Source organism: Furipterus horrens, unplaced genomic scaffold, assembly GCF_987537825.1.
Source record: "Furipterus horrens unplaced genomic scaffold, mFurHor1.1.pri manual_scaffold_4, whole genome shotgun sequence".
Taxonomy (NCBI): domain Eukaryota; kingdom Metazoa; phylum Chordata; class Mammalia; order Chiroptera; family Furipteridae; genus Furipterus; species Furipterus horrens.
In genome coordinates this window covers 163224224-163249850 of record NW_028327174.1, presented here as the reverse complement: position 1 = coordinate 163249850, position 25627 = coordinate 163224224, and the positions used below count along the sequence as shown (strand labels likewise).

At 39.0% G+C, this 25627-nt stretch overlaps 1 protein-coding gene across 1 annotated transcript in view; it reads left to right on the top strand.

The window, feature by feature from the left end:
* The window catches only part of GNAQ (G protein subunit alpha q), a 259198-nt gene that overhangs the window by 67225 nt on the left and 166346 nt on the right, over window positions 1-25627 (top strand). Inside the window, exon 2 of the mRNA XM_090274194.1 lies at window positions 25038-25222. Coding sequence (XP_090130320.1) covers window positions 25038-25222 — 185 coding nt within the window. The remainder of the gene's footprint in view (window positions 1-25037; window positions 25223-25627) is intronic.

The following is a 25627-nucleotide window of genomic DNA, read 5'->3' as shown; positions in this document are numbered from 1 at the left end:
GTGGCCCTGTGGCCAAGTTCATGATGCATTAGATACACCTTTCTTTTTGACTTTTAAAACAATACCACCACAAAAACTTCTCCTTAAATACAAAGATGAGTGTATTTTCTGCTTTGAATCAACCTGCCTTTAGGCATATTTCTTCACATTATTATGTGGGCTAGAAAAATACAAAATATAGGTATTACCTAATATCAGCCTCGCCCAGAGGCTTTTTAACAAATGAAGAATTGGACATATTTGAGGTGTGTTTTTTTTTTTTTTGTTGGTTTTTTTTTTTTTTTTTGGTGCACTCATGATTGTTCTAATGATCCTCAAAATGCCTTTAGGCAGGCAGTCAGGAGGAGTGGGATGAGGAGCAGTGCCCTTTGTGCTGTAAAGGCTGGATATCAGCCTGGAATCAGCGCACCTGCCTTGGCCCGCATCAGAAGACCTGCTGTGTGTCATGTTGACTGAGCCTTTGGGCACAGTGAGTCCTGAAGAAGTTTATTTAGGAAATTTTGAAATGTAAACTTTCTTTGAGATCATTCAGAACTTTGGATCTGATGATTTTCTAGATAAGCCTTTTAAACGTCTTTCCCACAAACTGAATGTGGAAAATTGTAAGGTTACGTGGTACCAAAGCCTTGGAATTCATCTTTGCAGCTTCCTCTCCTCAAGGAACCCTTTTCTCTGGTATCCAAGTTGAGGCACTCATTCCAGCCATGGACTGAGAACAATTGGGCTTTACATAAAGAGGTTGACTATCTATACAATATCATTTTAGATAAACAGCTAAGTAAGCAAACTGTAAGGCCCACAGTCTAATTTATCTTGTATAACTTGTAAACTGACTCAGAGGTATTTGTGAAAGGTGAGTCCAAACATCTTTTAGCAATGGCCATTTGATTAAAGCGACTGAAGGTGATTCTGGTAAAGCCTGATACGTGCAGCACTCTTACTTTATAGCTGTCCCTTATACTACATAAATGAATGTGAAGGCAGGTGATATAAATCTTGCCACACAGTACTTTTAATCTTACATGAATAATGTAGATTTTTTTCAGATTAAAAGAGTTGCTTTATAACCTTTTTTTTGGAAATATATTGTGGTTGTTTCCACTGACAATAAAGTATTTTTCATAGCTGCTGAGTATTGATTCATAGATGTAATCGGAAGTATTGTACCACGGCCTTATTGATTGATTTAGATGTTTCCAGTTTCTACCTATTATTTTCTACTGTTTTTTTCCCAGCCGTGAGAACATTGCAGTGGGTATTCCTGTACATACACACATTTATGCAAAGTAACTGATGCTTTTATAAAAAGTAGTGAAAAATAAATGCAGTACATGCACATGGTAAAATATTTCACATAGCTCAGAGATGAAGCAAAAAGGCTGCCTGCCTTCCCTTTCTGTGTGCCTTCCCCTGAAATAACCACTTCTCCACATTTTCTGGTTTTATCTGTACAGATGTTTTTAATACACAAGGCAGATATTGAAATAAGCAGGATGTGCAATGGATGAGCAGTAGGGTTCAGATGGTCCTGGGATGTAGCCCTGTGTCTCATGGGGAACGTTTGCTGGAACACATGGCTAACGGTGTGGATTTCAGAAGTGGAATTTAAATATGTTATATGTTATATGTTATATGGAATTTAAATGTGTTAAATATGGATGTCATAGTGACAGCCTTCTAGTGTGGAGGCACAGAAACAAAAAGAAAGAATTAATGCAGAAAAGAAGTGAGCAAACATAACCTGTTGCAGATAGGGAACGATGCAGTTCCCTGAATTGGGCCATCCCTGTTGTAGCCTTTGGTGATGAGTTTGGAGCTGACCAAAACACATGGTTGTGGGTTTAATGGAATCGTTTATAATTGCTGACAGAGGAGCATAGTTTCAGGAAGGGAACCTGGTGAGAACATTACAGCATGTAGTTTAAGCCAGATATGATGAGGTTTTTTAAGACAAAAGAGCCAGGGTAAATAGGAAGGTAACATCTGTAAGAAATGAAGTACAGGAAGAAGCAGTGGTGGGGAGAGGGTTCTTTTATACCAGATGGGGTAAGACGACCACATGAAGCTGGAATCTTTTCTGAGGGTAGTTTCTTCCTAGGGTTCAAGACAAAAACCAGACTGCAGGAAATTCAAGAGAGGAGCAGAGAATAGCATTCTGAACCAATGTGGAGCATTCTTTCACTTTGAATATGAATAAAGATATAGAAAATATGGAAAAGTTTCCTGTCCTCAAAGGCAATTTGCATACAAGTCTCTTAATGCTTTTCTTTAAAAATACAGTGAAGTTCCCAGCTCTGTTGGACCTGGAATCAGATCCCTACCTTGTCCACAGATGGAGCAATAGACTTGCCCTCCTGTAGCTCACCGAAACCCACTTCCAGGGCTGTGACTTGGGGTGACATGGTGGTGGCCCCGCCCAGCCAGCAGCTTTACATTTGAGTGGCTGGCGTGGCTGCTGACCCGTGGTGTGGTCCATGCTGACCTCCGGCTTCTCCCTTGCTCCCTGGGTCACTCCTGAGTTTCAGAATTTGATTTCTGCTTCTGCTCCCACTGAGTAACAGTGTCATGGCAATCTGCCTTGCTCCTCCTGCTGGGCCTCTCTGTGTTCTGAGGTTCCAGGGTTAGCCGCTGTGGGTTGTTTGTTTTATGGGTGGGTCATGAATGAGTCTCCCAAACAATGCTGGGAGGCCTCCTAGGCTGCACAGGGGATAATAAAACTTAACCTTTAGGGTCACCGTCAGGATGAATGGGACGACTGGGGCCCGATGCACAATGGATTCTCAGTTAATAGTGACAGTCATTCTTCATGCTGTGCCGAACCCACTTGGACTCTGCTAATTCTTGCATCTGGGGGCCTGATGTTCACATCGCTAGAGATGGCTGTTGCTTATGTGGCTGAGGCTGCCCTCCCGACTGAACCTCAACCAGCTGCCCCCACTTCAGACCTTTAACTCCATGTATGCCTTTGTCCCCAACTCTCTGGTCCCCATCTTCTTGGGTAACCCCTCGTCAGGCCCCCATCTCCCTCCCCTGGCTAGAAAAGGGTGAAAGCACCCCCTGGCCAATGAGTCCAACAGTTCTGTCCTCAAGTTTGGACAGTGAGCTGAAGCCAAGTCTGAGGTTTCGAGAGATGGAAGATACTGGATGCACCCCTCCTTATCAGTTTAAAATGACTAGTTTAAAGTCTGTCCATGTTTTATAGCAATGCCCTCAGATTTTAATATTCATACTGAGTTTTATTTATTGCCCATATTCTCAATTTGTTAAAAAGTATCATCTCATTCAAAAACATCGATTTCTGCTTTTTTTGAATTGCTGCTCTTACAGGTGCAGGAGATAGAAATCAATAATAACAAAAGCTAATATCTATTTAGCACTTTCTCTCCTAGGCATGTTCACACGTGTTCGTTAGTTCTCAGTAACTACCCTATGAGTAGGTACTCTTAGGTACACATGGTGGGGAAAAGAGACCCGGAGAGCTGAAGTACCCTGCTCAAGGTCACACAGCCATTAAGTAGCAGAGCCAGGCTGTGAACACAGGCAGTCTGGCTCTTAGCATCTGGGCTCTGAGTTCCTGCTACTTACAGGATCTCACAAGATCAGCATCACCTGGCACCTGGTTAGACAAGCAGAATCTCCAGCTCCACCCCAGCTCTGCGGAATCGGAATGTGCATTTTAATACTGTTCCCAGGGGACTGGGTGCACATTCAGGTTTGAAAAGCACTCTGCCTTATGATTTCCCCAGCCACGAGAACTTCATACTGGGAGAGTACTGTAATGGGGGAAATAAACAGGCATGTAAACATTTATAACTCATCTGGTACATGGAAACTTCTGCCTTTCTGAAAGCTAGGTAAAACTTAGCCTGAAAGTGCACTGGGTGCGTCGGACATTTCAGAATGCTTCCCAAACATCCTCATGGTACACATTTTGTCTTGTCTTTCTCTGCACACACACGCGTGCACACACACTCAATCATGCTCAACTTTTTGTGGGGTTTAGTAACTTTGGAGAAGATAGGGGGTTGTCACGAGTACAGGGCAGATCCTCATCTCATGCTTTTTGCGTCTTTTCCTCCCTCCCACTCACCTTGAGACTGCCCCCAAAGTTTGTGCACCCTGGGAAGTGCAGGCTGCCTGGTCCCTGCTGAGAGCCCCTTGCCTCATGGAAATGGCTCCAGACTGGCTGGTCCTTGTTGCACCCCCTCCCCTCCCGCATCCACCTCATGCCAGTAAATAAATTTCTTTCTCGTTACATAAGTAATTATAATTCAAATGTAATCACATAATAGACGTAGAAGGAGTGGCCAGCTGGCCTCAGAGGAGTTGGCCAACTTAAAGGACTAGAATGAGGGAGATTTTACCAGGCAGAGAAGGGCATGTGGGAAAAAGAGAATGGGAGAAAAAAGCCTGGAGTCTGAAAGAGCTTTGCTTGTTGGGTGTGTGTGGACATGGGAATAGTCCGAAGTATGGCCAGTGTGTGGGCAGAGATGGGTGATGAGGCTCCTTAGCTTTGGGCTTTGTTTACCATAATATAGTTAAAGAATTTTGCTATGCGGCAACCAGTCTGCTAAGGGTTTTGCATATGTTTTATCTGCAAAAACAGTCTTTCAGATAGTCATGCTTATCTTCATTCTGCAGATGACGAAAATGACAGCAGAGGTTGGATAAATTTCCCCGAGCAGCTCCGCATAGGGCCTGAATCTGCCTGTTCTGAGAGCCTGGGCTCCAGTCTCTGTGCTTCCCCATGTGGGCCCAGCAATTTCTTTAGCAAGTACTTTAGAAGCTATCATAAATATGCTGCTAATGTGTGAAATGAATACAGTGAACACTAATACACAGCATGTCCTAATTTTTTGTTTGATTCTGGGTCATTTTAAGAGAGACTAGTGTTCTAGGAGTCCAGTGGTGGGGGGCATGGGATTATGCTCGGGGTTTGTATGCAAGGGTTGGGGTTCAGGCACTCACTAACACTGCAACATGAGCTCTCTGTGATGGGGCTTCCTAGGTAATTTTGGGGTTCCCTTAAAATGTGGAATCTTAAGAAAAAGAAAACACATGATTCCTAGAGCTAGAAAATAAACTTGTTCTGCTAATTCTAAGTCCTTTTACTGACATAAGGATAGTTCTGCTGGCTGGTTGATGGTGTGATACTATCTTGTTTAAAGTGGAACTTTTCTTCTGTTAATAGCTAAGTTAGTAGTAAGGATATTTTATTCACCTTGAAATTCCTAGGAATTCTGTTTTTCTTGACACATCAGACTTAACAAAGATTTTTTGTTCACTGTACTTTCTGTTGCTTCTCCTTTTGGGCGATACCAGCTAGCAAGCAGCCTCGTTGTTACTCTGTAGTTGGTGACGTGACCACCTCCGCATTGGGTACTCTCTCCTCTGTGTCAGTTCACTTTCCTCCTGATATTTCTGCTGTGAACTGCTCCAGGGTCTCCTCTGTACTGACAGTAGCAAGGCATGCTAGCATTTTCTGTTCAGAACTAAGACATACACGCAATTCAGGAAGTGTGGCAGTTGTATACATTCTGGGAAAATCAGAGGATGTAAACTTGGGCAATTCACTTAACTTGAGCAGACCTCAGGTTCCTCATTTCTACATGAGGAGGTGTAGGTCTGGAGCCTTTAGAAGAGGCATTTAAGGATCTGTACAATGAGGTCTAGAGTTCATGTACGTACTTATGAAATTTCACTGCCAGTTCTTGGCTGTTTTTATGTTTAATAGGTTTTAACACTCCTGTAAATTTAACTGTAATGTCCATTTTTCCCAGTTACAATTTATTAATAGCTTTAATGAATTGTGAATGGCAGTTTAATTAGATCATCCGTGTATAATTAGGACAACCATTTTCCCCCCTAAGAGAATCTATTTTTCATTTCTTAGTATGCAGCTTACCTCTAACCTAGGTAATTATGCACTTTCCAAAGGGGGAAAGCTTTTTCTATCTTCCTAATAAACATAAAGATAATTTCACATTTTCTTGAAAAGCCACATGAATAAAATATAGAGAGCAATTTTGGCTGAAATTTTGCATGGGATCATAACCCAGACAAACATGACCCAAGGCAGTAAATTTAGTTTAGTGGTAACAAAGCACTGTGGAATTTAAGAAAAATCTGGTTTCTGTTTACTACTTATTTTCCTACTTTTTGTGTAAAGCAACTCTACAGCCATTCCATATCTGTTTTGAGTGCTAACTATCAAAGCTGACAAGTAGGTTTTCATTAAAGTGTTCTTATCTCTTTTGTGAAGGTGCATATTAAACATGTAAAAGAAAATTAACTTTATCTGATGGATGGCCTCCAATTAATAGCCAAGGAACCATTTGTGTTTGGCTTTGCATGTTTTTGTACTTCCATTTGTGTATGGGTGTGCCTGATATTCTGGGAACTTACAATACTTCAAACAAATAAGGAAGTCTCACTGTGAAGACAGACTCAGAGGGAAATGGAAAGCTGACAGACAGACCTTTGTGCTTCCCCAGCTGCTTTGCTTCACTCTGGGCTGTGGAGGGCCAAGCCCCTCAGTGTTCTGGGATGAAACATCTCTCCCAAACTAAGTGACTCTCTCTCTTTTCCCATGCCATCTTTTAATTTAGGTCCTCCCAGGAATTGGGTGCATAATGGGGTATTTAGATGTTGAATACCTGAATTATTTAGGTGTTCTTGTCACTCTAGTCATCAATAAGGAGTTTTAGAATCACAGCTAATTTAAAGAGGCAGTGTGTCATATTACATTCATTGATTATGTGACTGCACTTTGGTTAATCCCATTCTGGATAAGCTGATGTGTAGTCACAATAGCAGACCAGCCGAGGTGAGAGTAATGCCTCAGTAGAAGAGATGACAGTTGACAAGGGATAATATTAGGGGTCCATGAAGCTCCACTTGCCCCAGACATCTTCCTCACTGGCTGGACCAGAAGGGGCCTCAAAGAATGGGCTGCAGAATAGTTAAGTTCAATGGGGGAGGAAAGGGGCATGGTTTCGTGTCTGATCTAAAGAGGGTGGATGGGGTGAGGCAGCTTGATGGCGCATAGATGACCAGGGGCCTTGGGAGAATGGTAACAACCTAAATCTTAAACACAGCTTTATAAAATAGCCTCTGTTGGTGATATATCGGGTTGGCCAAAAAGTCTTTTCAGTTTTTTTCCATAAAATACAAGACACATTTTTCGTTTTCACCAATAACTTGATTGATTTGGATGTTCTGAGCATGTCAGCTGTCTCCTGCTATTGACCTCTAGTGGGTAGAGGCCAGGGTGCTGCTAAACATCTTCCAATGCATAAGTCAGCCCCACAGCAAAGAATTATTTGGCCAAAATGTCAATAGTACCAAGAAACTTTGCAAACCACTTTTGACACATTCGATCAGCCCCAGCACCTTCTTCATACACCACACAAATCTTTTCATGCATTTCATTTGCGTTTTTACCTTTCTTGAAATAGTAATGCATAATATGCTGAAAATGTTGTATATTTTCTTCATTTTCAATATTAAAATGGCTGCATGACAATTTTGATAACTTTTAAAAAATGCACGCTTATATGACAGCTGTCACAATACAATCTTAACAAAATTGTTTCAAATGAAGTTAGAGACAGCTAGGCACTACTAGAGCCATTGTTCAGAAAGAAAATAACAGACTTTTTGGCCAACCCAATCAATATTTGGCCTCTGAATGAATTTACAGTAGAAAGAAGACAAATGGACCACAGATTACTTTGTTCAAACAAAGCTTTGTGAGCCCTATTAGAATAATTCTAAAGTGCTACTTATTATTACAACTTTTGATTTAAAAATATGTTCAAATGTACCAACTTTAGGAAATACAGAAAAGAATAAGAGAAAAATCATTAGTATTACCACAAAACAGATACTATATTATTAATATTACATGTCTGTTCTGTATGCAGCAATAGATTTTGAACAGGTATCGTTTGTTTCTGCTGCCCACTTTCTCCTCTATTATATGTATGATGAATATATTCTCTTGCCATTAAAAGAATTTTTAAAGCATTACTTTGATAGTTGCCTAACATGAAAAGGGACAATCTTAAAATAAGACACTGGTCATTGTTATGTTAAAGGTATTTGATTTCCCCCATGCCCCCCAATTTTCACTGTGGCAAAAACCAAAAACCAGGCTTTGATTAAGGATGACTTTGTGTAAATGTAGGTATTAAAGTTTTATGTGATGATAAAAATAGAAGGCACTTTGGAGTTTTTCTAGTCTGACTTTCTCATTGTACATAAAGGGAATCATGGCCCATATTTATGTGAGAGCTCAAGGTCAAACATTTTAATGGCAGAAAAGGGACTAACCTTCCTGGTGTTCTTTGCCCATTACATCATACCACACTTGACAAATATGATATATTATACACTTCTTTACTTGAGATGCATAGAACATGTGACAGCATATGCTGTAGTTAACATCTCTGGGGGTCTTTTGTGATTTGTATCTTGGCTTTAAAATGATCTTGAGGCTTATGTTTGGCTCCTGAACCAAAACCCCTGAGGGGGAGCCATTTCTTTGGTTCTACGGGTTAGAATAACCGTCACGTCTGTGTTGGTTTGAGAGTTTACAAGGTCAGAAATGGATTGTACGATGCCAAGTATCTGCTATGTGAGGTTATTAAGCTTATGTGCTAACTGGAAGTAGTAGTACTACTACAAATAATGTTTTATTCATAGACATTATTCCTATCCATTAAAAAGTCATCACTTTTAAAGCATTGTCTACTATTATGCTAGACACTTTAAATGTCTTCAATCAGTCACATGAATTTTAGCCCTTTCCTTGAAGACCCTGAAACCCAGATGGATAAATAGACTTGTTCACAGTTACATAACCAGCTGGTTAGTGATTGGGTCCAAGTGCAATAGAGTCCTGGGATTTGCAAAGACTGCTTAAAATTTAATGTAATAACTGCTCCTTCAAAATGTATAAAATAGAAAGAAAAAAATGACATTACTTGCATTCTCAGGACCCAAACACAACTACTGGTAACATTATAGTAAATTTCAGTGTTTATCTTTTGAAATGTTATATGGGGGAGGAGAAACTTTCCTCTGCTCTCAAGGTTCTTTTCTCTGGCTTTAATAATCAGATAGACATCAGACAGATTAGCAAGAGAAGATAACCAAATTTAGTGTTACTTAGTATATGAGAATCTTGCATACATGAAAGATTCAGAGACCTACATACCTGAGAGTTTCAGAAACAGGATGGGAAATGAGGTATATACAACATTCTGAGCTGAGGACTTCAAAGGGTCATTGCAGAATGATAAGAAGAGCATATGGTTAGTAAATAGAAGTTTGTCTCTCATTATGGGCAAGGTCTCTAATTCAAATTATTCCAGTTACTCAAGGGAGGGAGAGAAGTTTCTCTTGAACCCACAGCTAAGTTGCCCTTAGCTCACAACAATCCTTAGAGCACATAAGCTCATCTTGGGGTGACTAGTTCTGAACCCTCACAGTTATATGCATGAATCTGGGGGGAGGGGGTAAAATAATTATTGATCAACCTTTTCTCTTTGAACCCTGTGTTCAAGGTCCTGAGATCAAGGACTGTCATTAATATATTTAGTGGGGATTGATGCATTTCCTATTTTGGGGTGAGTTTCCCAGGAAACCTATTAAGAATGTCTTTTTTTTTTCTTTGATTAGAACAAGGTCTAATGAAATGAGGGCTATAGTTTTGATCCAGTATGTTGGTTCACTTGCTACTCTAATCCAGCCAACCATTTTGCAATGTATCATGATACTCATAAAGCAGACTGATAGATCACTACAGAATTAATAAGAAAAACAAACCAAAGTACATGTTCTGCTAAAGGCTGACCATCTAATAGAATCATTCCTTGTATAATGCATGATCACTCTTTAAGATTTTCTTGTGTATTTTATCTCATTTTTCTCTTCAGAATACTGGGCCTTCAGGAGGTCCAAATAGGGCTCTAAACCATCTCATTTTTTAACTTATTCTGAATTAAAGATCAGTATTATTTTAGCTCTATCTCCGATTCTGTTTCATCTGTGATGTAAAGTCCTCTGTTAGGGGGTAGAATATATTTTAAGTGTCTTTTTAACATCTTTTTTTCTTTTTACTAAATAATCATTTCATTTGTTGAATTAAGAATATATAAGTTAGCAAAAAGGAAAAGGAAAAATTGCTCAACCCACCCATGCAGAGCTAATTACATTTAACATTATTGTAATTCTCTTCACCCTACTTTCGTTTTAAAAAAAAGATTTTATTTATTTTTAGAGAGAGGGAAAGGGAGGGAGAAAGAGAGAGAAACATCGATGTGTGGTTGCCTCTTGCACACCCCCAACGGGGGACCTGGCCCACTACCCAGGCATGTGATCTGACTGGGAATCAAACCAGCTATCCTTTGGTTCTCAGGCTAGCACTCAATCCAATGAGCCACACCAACCAGGGCTTCACCTTATTTTTTATATGTAGATTGTTACTGGCGGTATTGGCGGCGAAATTGGATCTCACTTCTTGAGTTCAGTAAAGAAAGAATTCAGAGCCAAGAACTCAAATTATTATTATTATAAATTTTTTTCCTTTATTGATTTTAAAGAGAGGAGAAAGGAGGGAGAAAGAGAGGGAGAGAAACATCGATGTGAGAGAGAAACATTGATTGGTTGCCTCTTGTACGTGTCCTGACTAGGGACTGGACCTGCAACCCAGGTATGTGCCCTGACCGGGAATTGAATCAGTGACCTTTTGGTTTGCAGGATGACGCCTAACCAATTAAATCACACTGGCCAGGGCAAGAAGTGAACTTATTAAAGTTTATTTAGAAAGTTACAGAGATAGTAAAAGTGAGCTAACTGGGCTGGGTAGGCTTAGGAAACAAGTTGCAGAAGCAAAAGAAGGTACCTTGGAACTTAGGCGAGAGCAAAGCAAAGATAATGTGTCTAGGGGTGGGGGCCAGGCAGAGGAAAGAGGGACAGGAAAGGGGCAGGGCATGCTCCGAGAGGGAGAGTGCTAGGAGAGCAGACTTAAACGTTCTTGAAGTGTGTGTGTGTGTGTGTGTGTGTGTGTTGTGTGTGTGTGTGTGTGTGTGTAAGTAAATTTCAAGAACTAGTATGATATATATGGATTTGTAATCCACTTTTTCCATTTAAATGTTTACTTATTGTGAACACTTTCCTATTTAATTAAAGGTAATAAAATACCAGTTTTCATGGCTGCATAGTCTCTCATTTTTTATTTTACTCATCCTCTATTGTTGAGTGTTTTAATCTTTTGATGTTCTTAACTAATTATGGGACATATATCCTACATAGCTAATATTTGCAAAATTCAAAATTATTTCCTTGGGAAGAGATCCCAGGAATGAAATCATGGAGGTGAGGGAGGGCAGGGGAGTCCATGCAACATTAAAATACATGATAGCTATTACTGAGTTTCCCTGAGAAGCTGTAGCTATTTGAATATCCCTTTATGGGTATAGAATGCAAATTTCTCCCTATTTTTCTTAGTCCTGAATATGACCATTTAAAACCAATCTTTGCCAATTTAATAACTGAAAAATACTATGTCATTATTATGTGAATTTATGTGTGTGTGTGTGTGTGTGTGTGTGTGTACTTTTTTTTCCTTTCTTCTTCTTCTTTTCAATGTGTGAGATACATCGATTGATTGCCTTCTGTAAGCCCCCAGCTGGGGATCTGGCCCGCAACCCAGGCATGTGCCCTGACTGGGAATTGAACTGGTGACCTTTTAGTTCTAGGCTGGCACTCAATCCACTGAGCCACATCAGCCATGGCTGAATTTATATTTTTAATACTAGTGAGGCTAAATTAATTTTAATTGGTTAAAGTTTGTTTTTTCTGATGCCCTTTTCTTTATTCAGATTTTAAAAAATGATTTGCAAATGCGTTTTGTACATATTACTATGAACTCTTTGTAAATTTTTGGAAATGTTTTCTCGCAGTCTGTTCAATTATATTTTTAATGCATTGTGAAGTATGGAGGTTTACATTTTTTGCAGAATTGCTTTCAGGAGCTAACACAAAGGTATGTTCATGAGGTCTCCCATTTCTGTGGGACTGTTTTATTTAGTAATACTTTATAAAGTTTTAGAAATTTATAAGATGACCTGATACTCATTCAGTGTGGAATTAGTTTTCTTATGTTCTTTTGTGATCACATAGTAAGGCCTTACCTAGAAAAGGGCATAGCTGTCTAATGCAAGCCCCTTTTCTGACTTTCTCTTTAGTGTAAGACTGAAGGTCCCAGTCTATAATGTGAGATAAATGCCACTTTAACATCTCTAGCTCTTGACCCTGTAATATGCACCCAAGGAGTAGTAGGACTGTATGCTAGCCCTGATACTCATTTTTATTCCATGTCCTGCATTTTTCACCTTTATAGTATCTCTTCTGCTTTCTTGATGCTGTGTTGCAACCCTCTCCCGTTCCTTGTCTAGTTTCTCGCCTGTAAAATCTGAGCCATCCCCTCATGCCATATCTCTGTCTTCTTAATGGAGTCCCATGGTAGAGTTAACATCTCTTCAAATATTTTCAATGGCTCCTTATAGGCTGTTGAATCAAATCCAAACTCTTTAGCATGTGTTAAGTGGAAAAAGAACAAAGCAACTACAACAAGGCCCAAATATAAATATGTACTTGAAGAGGAGAGGAAATGCATTTACTAGCAAGCTTTCCTAATGAAGTAGTCTGATGTTTTGGCTAGTTAGATATTTGACAACTTATTAGAGTTTTATTACCTGAGATGAAAATGTTCTAGAATTGACTGTAGTAATTATATTATTATACTAAAGACCATTGAATTGTATATTTTAATTGGGTGAATTGTAGGGTATATTAGTTATATCTCAATAAAGCTGTTATTAAAAAAGTGTATTTCCTATATGTTATAAAACTTCTATTTCTGTTGTAGTACAATACAAGCAATAAGTAATGACTTACACTTTAGCAATAATATTTATTAAGAAGAATTCACGTCAGAGGAATTTTCCTTACCTATGTTCTCAACTCTTATTTGTGGAATATTTAGAGTATTGTAAGTCATTCCATTTAATATATAGTATGTTAACAGGCTTTTTATAAAAGTCAATGGTGAGTACACTTGGAAAGCCATAGAAGGACAAGAGGATATGAAAGTGATCATTCTAGTGTCAGCATTAGACTAAAACATTTGAATTTTGAAGCTCTGTCTCAATTGTGTGTGTGCGTGTGCGTGTGTGTGTGTGTGTGTGTGTGCGCACATGTATTTATGTGGATGGTTTTGTAAGTGCCTGGAAACATCACTACAATTAGCAATGCTTAGTAATTCAATATTTCTTTTTACAAATTTTGTTTAAATATTTTGTGTTCAGTTGATATAGTTTCTTTCAACTTCTTTACTGGTTCAGGTAAGCACGCACTATCCAGGTGATGCAAGCTTTCATTAGATGCATCTATGACTTTTGTACCTTTTCTGTGATGAAATATTTCACAGAAATGTTGTACATATAATGATTGATTTCTGATTGTTTTGTCTTTACTCAAACTACTATTATTATACAGACCCAAATGTTATATTAATGTTTTTATTAGATCAGTTTTAAAGAAATTGTATTGGTATATAAACTAATGTACTGACAATTGGACATTGGTTGGATCATGTGATCTAAAATGAATATCCCATTCCAGGAGTCTCTTTCCCTTTAACTAATTTTTGTTTCTTGGAACAATTCCATGGATTGTATAGTAAGAGGAAAGGCTCAATTTAAATTAAGAGGGTAATTAGTTTCACTTCCCCTTTTATCAGTCAAATGGTAGTAAGTCATCATATGAGCAAACTTACTAAACATTAATAAAATGCACCAATGTGCTTTTCTCTACTTTTACTTCCTCAAGGAGCAAACCTGGTTGGAACACTGTCCTCTTTTTTTTCTGCCCGCTTGTTATACATTTCTAGGTGTGACCCTTCTGAGCAAAGAGTATGTTGTATTCTTTCAGGAAGAAAGTGTATTTTCCACAGGCAACTTACTTAAGAGTATGGAAAAGGCCCTTTTTGCTTGGGACTCATGATGACCATTGCTATTAAAAAACAACAACAACAATAAAAACTAGAACACAAAAAGCAGAAGGGCGAATCGGCTCCATTACCACTCCATTGCATGTCTGTTGTCACTGGCTTGAATGCCAGAGAAACATATGGTCATCAGGCAAAATATAAATTTATGAAACAAATCTTTAATGGTCTGAGGGAATTGTCCTGACATCAATTAGTGGGTTGCCTCCTGTCTTTGGGCAGCACATGTGAATGCCCAAGGTGCATCATTGCATTGCTTTAGACTTGTTCAAATCAGAAAGAGCAAGAGCATTTCATGGCCCTTTACTCAGAGTTCCTGAAGCATTGATTACAAAGGAGCTTCTTCCTCCCTCCATTGGTAAATGTCCCTGGTTTTCAAAGAAGCTGAATCTTAAAAATTATTTTTGTTTTAATGTTTCTAGGGGAAGTGAGAACCCAAATGATTTCCTAGTGCATCTCTCCCTGGTGTAGTTGTTGAATCCTTCTGAAAATGATTAGCTCAAGAGTCCTTGCTGGGTGGTATTCATGCTAATAGAGACCCTCAGCAGGTGCTATGGTTTTGAACAGCATTAACATTGCCTCCCAAGAGAAGGCTTTAGATATGTGAACAGTGCATACATTTGGTTGGCTTGTATGTGTATGTGTGTTTTTTAAATCATGTCCTTTATTGTCTTTTCAGAAAAGGGAAATATTTCCCTAAATTTAGTTTTCATTTTATTTAAATCTCAGATGCTACAGCAACAACGAATTTCTAAAAATTACTGCTAGCTTGATAACCACTCTAAATGAGCTGATGCACTAACTCTTGTTTTCCATAAGACCATCTCTCTTCAAGTTCCTGTCATAATTTTATGCTTACTAGGCAGACATGGAACATGCACACACAAGTCATCCTTAGTATTCCTAGGACTGAGGTCAAAGTGAAGTTGGTCTTAAATGGCATTAGTGTTCCTAATGTCATTATTTGAAATTTTGGGGTGATATCAACTCAAAAAGCGTGCAGTATTCTTCAATCTGAATACCCATGTACTTGTGAGACAGCCCAGATAACAGCTTCTCTTAATTGGAGCAGTACTTGCTCCCTCCCTCCAGCACCTATTTCCCCTACCTCGGAAGATACTTATTTTCAGAGGCACAAAGTAAAGAAGCCATATGAGTAAAAGCCAAAACAAAACAAAAAACTTGACATATTAACTTTGAAAGATGACTACTACAGTTTTCAGTTAACTCATTTGAGTTAGTATTTGAATACATAGTAAATAATAGGTCAAGTTTTGTTGTTGTTTTTCTGCCTTGTGAGAACTATAGTAAATGGTTTTCAATTATAAAATCTGAAAGCTGCAGGGAACCCTTGAGGTTACCCTGGCCAATTTCCTCATCTTCCGCTCAGAGCAAGTGACCATGTGCAGAAGTCTGTCTCCGGTGCATCAGAGGGACCCACACATCCGCTGACCCTCTTTCTATGCCACACACCTGCCTGTAGATCATCTACTGATGAACATGAAATGAGGCCGAAAATGGCATTTCAGAACGCCCGGGGCCTTTTCCTCTGCCACAGATGTAATTGGTTGTTGCTTTCCCATAGGGAGGGCCCCGCCAGCCTTCCATACTGAGGAAGCATTGTATTTACTGGTTTACCAAGGCCTTCAGAGTGCTTTCCAAAGTGCATCTCATCATCTCCCACCCAGCGCCTTCTTAAAGTTTATGATTATGTGTAACTGGAAAATCTGGAATGCTTACTTTCTTGCTGCTTCTGATCTAAAATGATGTTAGAAAATTTGTGGGTGGATATTTATAATGAAGGGTTCTTCTTAAAATGTTGTTATTGTTATGACTTGGTATTTTTATGGTATCTTTATACATTTTAAATACTGTTCAATCAAGTTCCGTTTTTTTCTGAAGAAGTGTGCACATAGCAATGTCACCACTTTATAAATATAAATAATTTGTGTGTGTGTGTGTATGTGTGTGTAATTCAGAGGCTAAAGTTTCATATCTTTTTTACATAAGGAGCTTCATTTCGTAGGAAATGAAATGACAGGCCCGGTTTTGCAGTTTGCTCTGCTTCATCCATTAGCGTAAGGATGTCATTCATAGCTGTGTCCTTGCTTTTTTGTTGAAGGCCTAGAGCATGTAGGACGCAAACGCGTCTTCTGTCTCGTGTGTATCCTCCACATCAATGTGTTGGACCTTGTAAGTATACAACAGGCGCTTCTGGTCGGAATGAATAAGCATTGCAAACTGAATAAACTTCTCTCTACCCAGATCTTTTCATCTACAGGCTTCTCTAAGAATCTAGAACCTCTATTCACCTAGTTACTCAAGCCAGAAATCTGGGAATTATTCTTCTATCTTCTCCTCCCTTCCCACCACTTTTCATCCATCTCCAGACTTAATTCCTGAATGATTCTGCTTCTCTCCATCTTGTCTCTTGTCATTCTGGTCCAAACTACTGTTATCTTTTGCTTGGATTGCTGAACTATCCTACTAGCTTGTCCTTAAAATTCGTTCTTTACTTGGCGTAAATCAAACCATTTTACTTCCCTCATTAAAATTCTTCAAAGCTGTTTAGTGCACTTAGAATAAAAGTTTAAACTGATTTACTGAAATACTACACCCCATGTGACTCTCTCCCCACCACCTGATACGCCTCGGCCACATTGGCCCTCTTGTACCTCCAGCGTGCCAGCCAAGCTTGTTTCCACTTTGACGTCTCTTTCAGCTGGTTCACTGCCTGGAATGCTATTTCCTTCTCATTTTCTTGTGCCTATATCTTGAATATTCAGGAATCAGCATAAATGCGTCTTCTTAGAAAGGCTTTCCCTGGCTTCCGAAATTATTAAAGTAACTGCGATGTCACTCTGTATTTCATTATTCTTTAAATATTAAATGCTTAGTGTTCAACTCCTTCTGATAGTTTATTATTCATCTATTTATTTATCTAACGTCACCTGCCTCACACACTTGCATGTTACCTTTGTGAAAGCAAGGACTATGTGTCCTGTATTGTATTCTATGCCTAGAAGAATGTCTGGCATGGAATATACACCCAATAAAATCATGAATAAACAATTCAAGCTAAAATCTCCAAACACTATGGCTTTAAGTATTTTGGTGGATGGAGAACTAGAATCAGGGCCTAGACTAGGGTAAGGTGAGTAAGGTACTTGCCATGGATACAGTATTTAACGTAGCTTCTCCGATGCTAGAACGGTACAGCACTGTTATCGGTTCTGTCTTTATTCAAAATTGTGATATTTTGTTCATCATGAATTATTTTGGCATTAATTTTTATTTTTAAAAGTTTTGTCTTAAAGCGCCATTTCCCTTGGTTACTACATTTTTTGCCCTCTCCCCTAGCCCTGTATCAGACTGTTCTCTCATTTTCCCACTTGATTTTGCATTGTAAGTTATAGCTAGTATTTGTTGAGTACTTACATGTACCAGACACTGTGCTTTACTTGAAATAACTCACTGAAGACTCACAGCAGAGCTATAAAGTAGGCAGTAGTAGTGTTACGGATGAGGAGACCGGCTTTGAGAGGGCAGGCGCCTTACCCAAGGTCACAGAGCTGTGAAGAGGAGGAACCAGGACAGGCAGCATATGCACAATATGGGTAGAAATAGACTTAAAAATGGGAGAGAGAATAGGAGCTTTAATATCCTCACATATTTTCTCTACCATTCTTGGGAGGTCTTTAATATATGCAACAAGCAAGAGATAGGTTGATTTGCTAGTTGGGTAGGGAAGTAGAGGAAGAGGGAACAAATGGAATATCAGTGAGCTGCTTTTGGAGACTCGGTATGTTCCATATATTTTATTGATCACCATTTGGGAGCATATTAGTGGACATGAAAAACCATGTTTTCGGATCAAACACTCCATTATATTTAGAAATAGTTCTTTGACAGAATAGCTTTAAAGTGTAGAATGATTTTGGGAAAATGTTTTTGGGTTATTAAATATAAACTGCACACCACACATAAAAATATAGGTAGATTAGTTAAATATAAAACATAAAGCCATAAACGCTAGAATAAAATGTATCTATGCAACTTTTTAAAAACATAAGCCAATTGAAGAAATCACAAAGGAAAGCACGCTGAATTAAATACAAATTTTAAATTTACGTACGTACCAAATTTTGCCAGTAAGTGAAGAGAAAAATGACAAGTTGGGGAAATATTTGTAACTAAGGATTAATTTTCTTTTAAAAACTCAGGTGTTCTAAGAAATCATTAAGAAAGACACCAAGTCCTTAAAAAAAAAAAAAAAAAAAGGCTTGTTTTTAGAAGAAATGCAAATGACTAAGTAGGAAACAAGTTTCATAAGTAAAATTGTAAGTTAAAATGATGATTTATTTTTGCCTCCCAAATTGTAGGTAGTAAAGAAGTGTAGTGTTGGTTTAAAAAAAAAAGAAAAGGTGGGTGGGTAAAGAAGAGTGATGGATGTGTCAGCTGGGACGGTCAGAGCCTTTGTAGCTCATTCACCTAATTGCATTTCTGTGATGCTCTAAGGAAGTGGGAATTCAGGCAAAGATTTTTCTTCAGGGATGTTTATCAGAGCATTTTTTTATAAACTGAAAAGTTAGAAATACTCAACATGTGTTTTGACAGGGGAATTGTTCAGTAATCACACGTCTTTATAATTACCTTTTAGACATTCATTATTAACTATTTCTGAAGACTAAATAGTATCTTGGAATAATTATCACAATATGTTAAGTGGAGAAATAACACAGCATTATTTCAGTTTTAGAAGAACAGAAAAGGTACATTTGCATAGAAAAGGAGATTGGAAAGAAATATAGTAAAATATTTAAATTTTAGCAATTTTGAAAATTCTTCTGTTTTTCTTAATTTTCTATAGTAAGTAAATATTTATTTACCTAGACCAGAATTACCTTTTGTTTTTAAATATTTAAATAAATTTCCTAGGATTAATAAGGTAAAAGAAGCATTTCTATCATTATTAGAAAGTCTTACAATAATAATTGTGCATCTCTGCCATTTAATACATGATAAATATTTATAACTTGTATGAATTTGAGAAGTGGCTTCTGAAAAGAAGGTTTGTGAGGACAGAAGAATAGGAGCCCTGGACAGACAGGAGACCTTGGTAGAGTCTAGTCCATCTTCTTCCTAATTGGTTGTCAACCAGCAGAATCCTTGAACTAGTCTCTTCCTCTCCTTGTAAAGGAAGTGACTTCAGGACTTCTCAAACGTTTTCTTTGAAACACACTCAGAGGCAGAAGAGAGTGAATAGTCACTCCTCGAGAAAGAAAGGATGGGGGAAGGCTGGGCAGGTTGGCTCAAAGTCACCCCCTGAAAAAGTTTTAGAATGAAAATTTCTGTAACTTCCTGTTCTTCTCCAAACTAAACTGATGTTGGCTTTTATTTTTTTTTTTTTTAATTGAGGTATAATTATATACCGTAAAATTCACCATTTTAAAGTGTACATTTTAATGATTTGTAGTAAATTCAGAAGATTGTAGAACGAGCCAATGCTAGTATGTACTACAGAGATATTTGCCATAGATACTCCATGGTAAAATGGATTTTCCAAGAAAATACTCATGCACCTTTGAGTAACCTTGGAAGCACTATCAGGTTCTTTCCCAGGAGGATTTTATCACCACTTTGAGATGCCCAGGACTAGATGATTTTCCAGATATTTTTAACCAATCAATGCATTTTGCCTGTCATTCCCTTAAAAACAGCTTAACCTGATGAGTTGTTATTAATAATCCTGGTTACTACTAACTTACCTATCTATTCAGTTTTCACTCATAGTTGGTGAGACTAAATTCAGTTAATTTCTGTGCTACTTCTAAAAACTACTACTTTCTGCCAGACCTTGTTGGGAATAAAGGGGTAAGTATCCCTTGTCGTCAAACGGCAGTCTTTAAAAGAGAGGAATTTTTGGTGACTTGGATATTAGATCCACTCAGTTTGAGGTTCAGGTTTCTAGTTTAAGTGGAAGAAAATATGCAGAAGGCAGAATACATGTATTTTAGAGTATGTGGCCTGGAACATGAACAACACATAGATTATATTTTGGTTCAGTATTAGTAAATCAATTTTATCTCAGTGCTGTTAATTTTTTGCAGGTGTGGGTTGAGGGTGTGCTTGTGGGTTGAAAATTCTGGTTCTGCCGCATCCAAGTTTATGTGGAAGTAGCCCAAGTTCAGCTTTGATGGTGCTGAAATTCCATATTTTAGACTATTGGCCTAAACTAGTGAGTGGACCTTAAAAGTACTGTTACTTGCATTATAGTTGAGCTCCAAGAGACTTGAGTTTGTTCTTCGCTGTTCTTTATCTGGGTTCTGGCCAATCCAGAGGGCAGGGCAGGGTCACTTGTCCTGAGCCTGCATATTAATTAAAGGCTTCAGATGCAGACATCAAATGATTTGACCATATCTCCAAATACAGTTATCAGAAGCCCTGTCAGGATGAAATGAATATTTTCATTGTACTACTTTAAATACCACAGCTTTTATAACTCTGTTTTGCATTTCTTCTTATTCTTGGGAGCCTAAAAATAGTGATAGTGGTGTGGGTGTCTCTGGGCCTTTGGAGGCCTAGAGAAAGGTATATTTTCTACCCCCTTTCAGTATAAAAAGAATGGACCATGAGGACCTTTGAAGCTCCTGACAGTGCAGTGTTCAGTGATTGTTTTCCTGGGTCCTTGTGTGGGAATTGGGGATACCAGTGTTCTTCAGAGCAGTGACAGTAGTAACTGACATGTTAGGGGCACCGAGCAATTCTACGTGGATTGTATTTCACAGTTCTTTTGGTAAAATTATAGTCCAAGAAGCCAACTTAAGTGGGAAAGAAGGAACCAATGAGTCCATGATAACTTTCAACAATAAATAATAATTCATTGTCATTAAGAAGTTAATGTATTACTGAATTTAAAACTGTCATTCAGATAGGGTGTGGGATAAGAAAAACTGTCCTGCCTTTAGAGATTAATTGGACAGAACTCTTTACAAATTACATCGTGCAAAAAGGCTGAAAAATCAGTGTAAACTTTAGAGATGCTTAGTATGAGCAGGATATATGGAGTCCGAATGGATTTGTGGCCAAGGCTGGGTGTGGAAATGCTCTTGTGTTGAAAGGTCTTGGCAAAGCCTAAAATGGAAGCATCAGATTGTGTGTGAGAGCACATACATCTAGCTAGTGTGCTGTATTCTAACCGCTTACAAAGTGATGTTCCACAGTAGGATATTAAGTTCACATTTGATGTTCTGATGGAAGGACATGTGAAGTGAACTGGGGGTTGAGCTCTGTGCTTTATCGTGGTACAGTGGATAGGGAAGAAAAAAAAAATTAAGCATCCTTCAAAGCCAATTATATGCATGCTGGATGAACAGGCCTTTTTAATAGTATGATTCTTAAATACATAGTCTCATTTCTGGGTGTTTTGGTGAGCTGGGATAAGAAAAGGCAGAGTACTTGCCCAAAGCTACAGATGACTTTTCTGGGGTGAATTTTTAGCCACTGAAGGAGAAAAGCAGGAGTTTTGTAGGACTCACACCCTCGCCTGTGTTGATATGTTTATTAAAGCTACTAATTTGGTGGGAGATACATTCAAATTAGAAAAAGGAGAAAACCCCCACCCCCACCCCCACCCCCGTTCACACACACATTTTATGTCAGGGCTCCTCGCTAGATTTTATTTTAGAAGTGGCTTCGGAAACAGATTTCTGTTTCGTGAGGTAGGTCAGGAGTTACTTGTGCGCTGTGCTGTGAAAAGAGATTAGCCATTACTGCATTCATGAAGTGGTCTGCTGGTGGAAAAGTCTGCTTTCTTTCATTCAGAGTTAAAGAATTGTGAAGTCTCTTACACTTGCATGTAGCCTTAGAAAAAACATCATTTTATGTAATTTGGGAATAGCTAGGGCTTTTTATTGTACTTTTTTTTTTTTTAATACTAATCCTGAGTAGACTGATAAACTGTCCATTTCAACCTCCTGAGGCTATTGTAAAAGTCTATAAATCTAGAAGTGCATGCTCTTTGGATTATACATTTGTTAGAAACAGGTCATTTGTTCCCATGACAAAACTCTCTATGGAATAAAGAAGCTGAGCTTTTTGCTTGGTTGATGGTTTAGTTCATATACTTTCTTTTGAGTCAAATCCAGTATTAGTACAGAATACTATTTTAGTTAACTGCTTTTATCATTCTGCCAACAACATTTGCATCGCATAGATTTTTTTCTCCTAGCTGAAGCTTTGGCTTCACTTTGAATTTGCTGCATTTGTATAATTAAATCAAAGCGTGAACAGCAAGTTCACTAGTGAAATTTACTTGGGAGAGATCGCCAGTCAATTGGAATTTGGCACCAAGATTAAAAATGGATCCCCATTAATAAAATAGTATTCAGAAATTCAGAATTAGGTTAAATGGATAGAAGTAGGGTGAAGTCAAGGCCAAGTTGAGACATTTTTTGACTGGGGGCAGTAGATATTAATATGTGAATTTATGGCAGCTGTGACCAGTTGGTCCTTGAACATCGTGGGTGTTTAGGGGCGCTGACCTTCCACACAGAACTACAGCTTCCCCTCTGTATAAACCGACTCCCAGCCACTGAGTTGACCCTTGAGCAATGGGGTATGACCTGCTCCATTGTAAGTGGACCTGAGCAGCTCAAACCCATGTTGTTCCAGGGTCACTTGTATTGACAAACCCAAACGGGGCAAATGAAGGCTGGGCTTGAACCAGCATGCTGGTTGCTGCTAGACGTGTCATCTTAGCCATGGTGCCTCACCTCTCCAAGGCCTTTTCTTGTGCATGGAATGAGGATAAACACACCTCCCTCACAGGTTTTTGAGAGGTTAAAATGATAGTACAGTATATTTCAAAGTGCTTGGCAATGCATAATGGATTGAACACCCATTTCTCTCAGGTTCCTTTAAAGAGAGAGCATATTTAAGAGATGGAGACCATTGTTTCCCCTGTCTGTATTAGAGATTGGACTTAGAGGTGGGTACAGAAGAAGGGGTGCACATGCATGTTCTGGGGGACACGTGCTGGATTTGCTACTACTTTGGGGGAGAGTCAGGAGCCTGGATTTGGGTTTGGGCCTTATCATTTCTTCACCGTGGTTGGCCTTCAGAAGGGTGTTAAGACTGTGAGTTTGTGATTAGAAGCAAGTGCTTCATAAATAAGATTTATAAAGTAAGGGCAGAGGAAGAAGAGGGTACCTTCCCCTCCCTTGCCTTCCCGGTCCTTCATCTTATCAAGTTGCTCCATCTTTCCTTTTGGTATAGTATCAGTCAAGGTCCCAGCAGAAAACATGGCGTACTCCAGCTGGGTGACTGAGGAGAGTTTTATACAGGGAGTCTTTACAAAGGTGTGGGCCAGGTGTAGGTACATAATGATGGCTGGTGCAGTAACCAGGGCCCCACAACAGCTGGGCAAAGGGAGGGTGCAGTTACAGGAACCTGGAGAGAGCCACCCAGCTGGGTCTACGGTCTCTTGGAGGTGACACAGCGAATCTGTGGTGCTCTTGTAGGGAGGGAGCTGGGGGAATAAATGCCCCATCCTCATTCTCCTGTTCTCTGGTCTCCTCCTGGTATCTCCTGTGGACAAAATCCAAGTGGAAGGCTGAGGACAAGAGAGATGTTATGAAATCCTTGTGGGATAGCCTCCTGGGGCACCAAGCAAGATGAGAACATTGAGAGAGGAACTCAGGGCCTGTCTGAGGCAACAGGAAATTACCTTTCTTTGGAGTGGAGTTTTGGATTCTTTTTCCTTTAACACTTAGTTCCTTCCCATTCATTCACTGATTTCACCTTCTTGGAAGTGTGCATTAGTATATTGCCTGGGGGCTTAGTGACTAGGTCCAAGGAGTTGCCAAGTGTAGACAGCTCTTGCATGCCTTAGAATGAAACGCTAGCCAATGTAGTTTATATTTCACCTCCTACTTTATCATTTTTATTTTTTCATTTTGGGGGGATGAGTATACAGAAGCTTCTCTGATGGCCAGGAGAAAGAGGCCCTGTTGCCTGATTTGCTTTCCTTTTCTTCACATACCATTAACCTCACACATTAAGGTTTCTTCTGTTATTGTTGTGGGACAGAACTGGCAGAGATTCTGATTTGATGGTGATGTCTGTAGTTGGGCTATCAGAACAAGTCTCTGTGATAGGGATAATACACAAAGAAGCAATCTAGATTTTTTTTTTTAATTGCATACTTTGTATTGCTTGGGAAAGTAAAGGTACTAGTTTCTATAAATTGTTGATTGATAATGAGAAACAATTTCATAGCTTTATTTCTATTAAAGATGCTACTTTTTAGATATATATTTTTTCAGTATTCATGGTTGGGATTATATTCAGCCAACCAACACCCATAGAAATCAATACAGTTAGTTCCTCTCCACAAAAATCTTCTTTTTCATCTGGATACTGTGCTCTCCATATACCCCATTTTTAAATAAAATAAAGTGTCTAGAAACTTTTGGGCATTTTTCTCTTTATCACTCTCTGAACAGCATTTGTGTAAGTGCATTGTCATTCCCAGATCCAAATCCTGGCTAAACAAACTAGCCTCCTGGAAGTATTTCAGATTTTCCTTAGGGAAGAGAGCTTTATCAAGTGTTTATTCTATTTAAAAGATGCTGTTATCATTGTGTTTCTTAGACGATACACGGTTACAAATCACCATGGAAATTCATGTTGATCGGCTTCAAAGGGTGACAGTTTTGTTTTGTTTTGTTTTGTGTAAGCTCCTCTGCCTCTGAACTGGACTCTTATTCTCTTAATTTTGCCAAGTGTTCACTACAGGTGGCGTGTGCAACTCTGGTGATGTCGCTCTGCTCTCCTGTGATGCTCCTCTGAGCAGGCTGTTGGGGAATGTCAAGTCCAAGCTGCCATTTCTAGTTGAGTGGTCTGGGAGACTGCGGGAAGGATGCCATGGTCTGATGAGCTTCTGTTGTCTGTCTTTCAGGGACAGGAGAGAGTGGCAAGAGTACATTTATCAAGCAGATGAGAATCATCCATGGTTCGGGATACTCCGATGAAGACAAACGGGGCTTCACCAAGCTGGTGTATCAGAACATCTTCACGGCCATGCAGGCTATGATCAGAGCCATGGACACACTCAAGATCCCCTACAAGTACGAGCACAATAAGGTAAGCATGGCTGCCCATGGGAGCCGCCGCAGGCTGCCCGCAGTACACCTCTAGGATGGATGCCTAGTGGCTTTTTGCAATGTCCATTTTTCATCTCATCCTAAATGGGACTTTTAATGGTTCAAGAAGTTGTTTTTAGACGTGTTCTCTTAAATATTTAAAGTCACATATTTAGAAAATTAGAGTTGTGTTCTTAGTGATGTCAGTGTGAGACATAGTTGGATATTTGATGATAGATCTATGAGGTTTAAAATTTAGGGGCACACATCCCATTGAGAAGACAGTTCGTAAGTTCAAGACAAATTGCCTGAAGTGAGGGAATTCAGAGAAGAGGTGGCAGCCTTGCTTCAACCTTCCATTCTTTGTGCTTCCTTGAAAAAAGAATGAAAATAGCTTAAAACTATT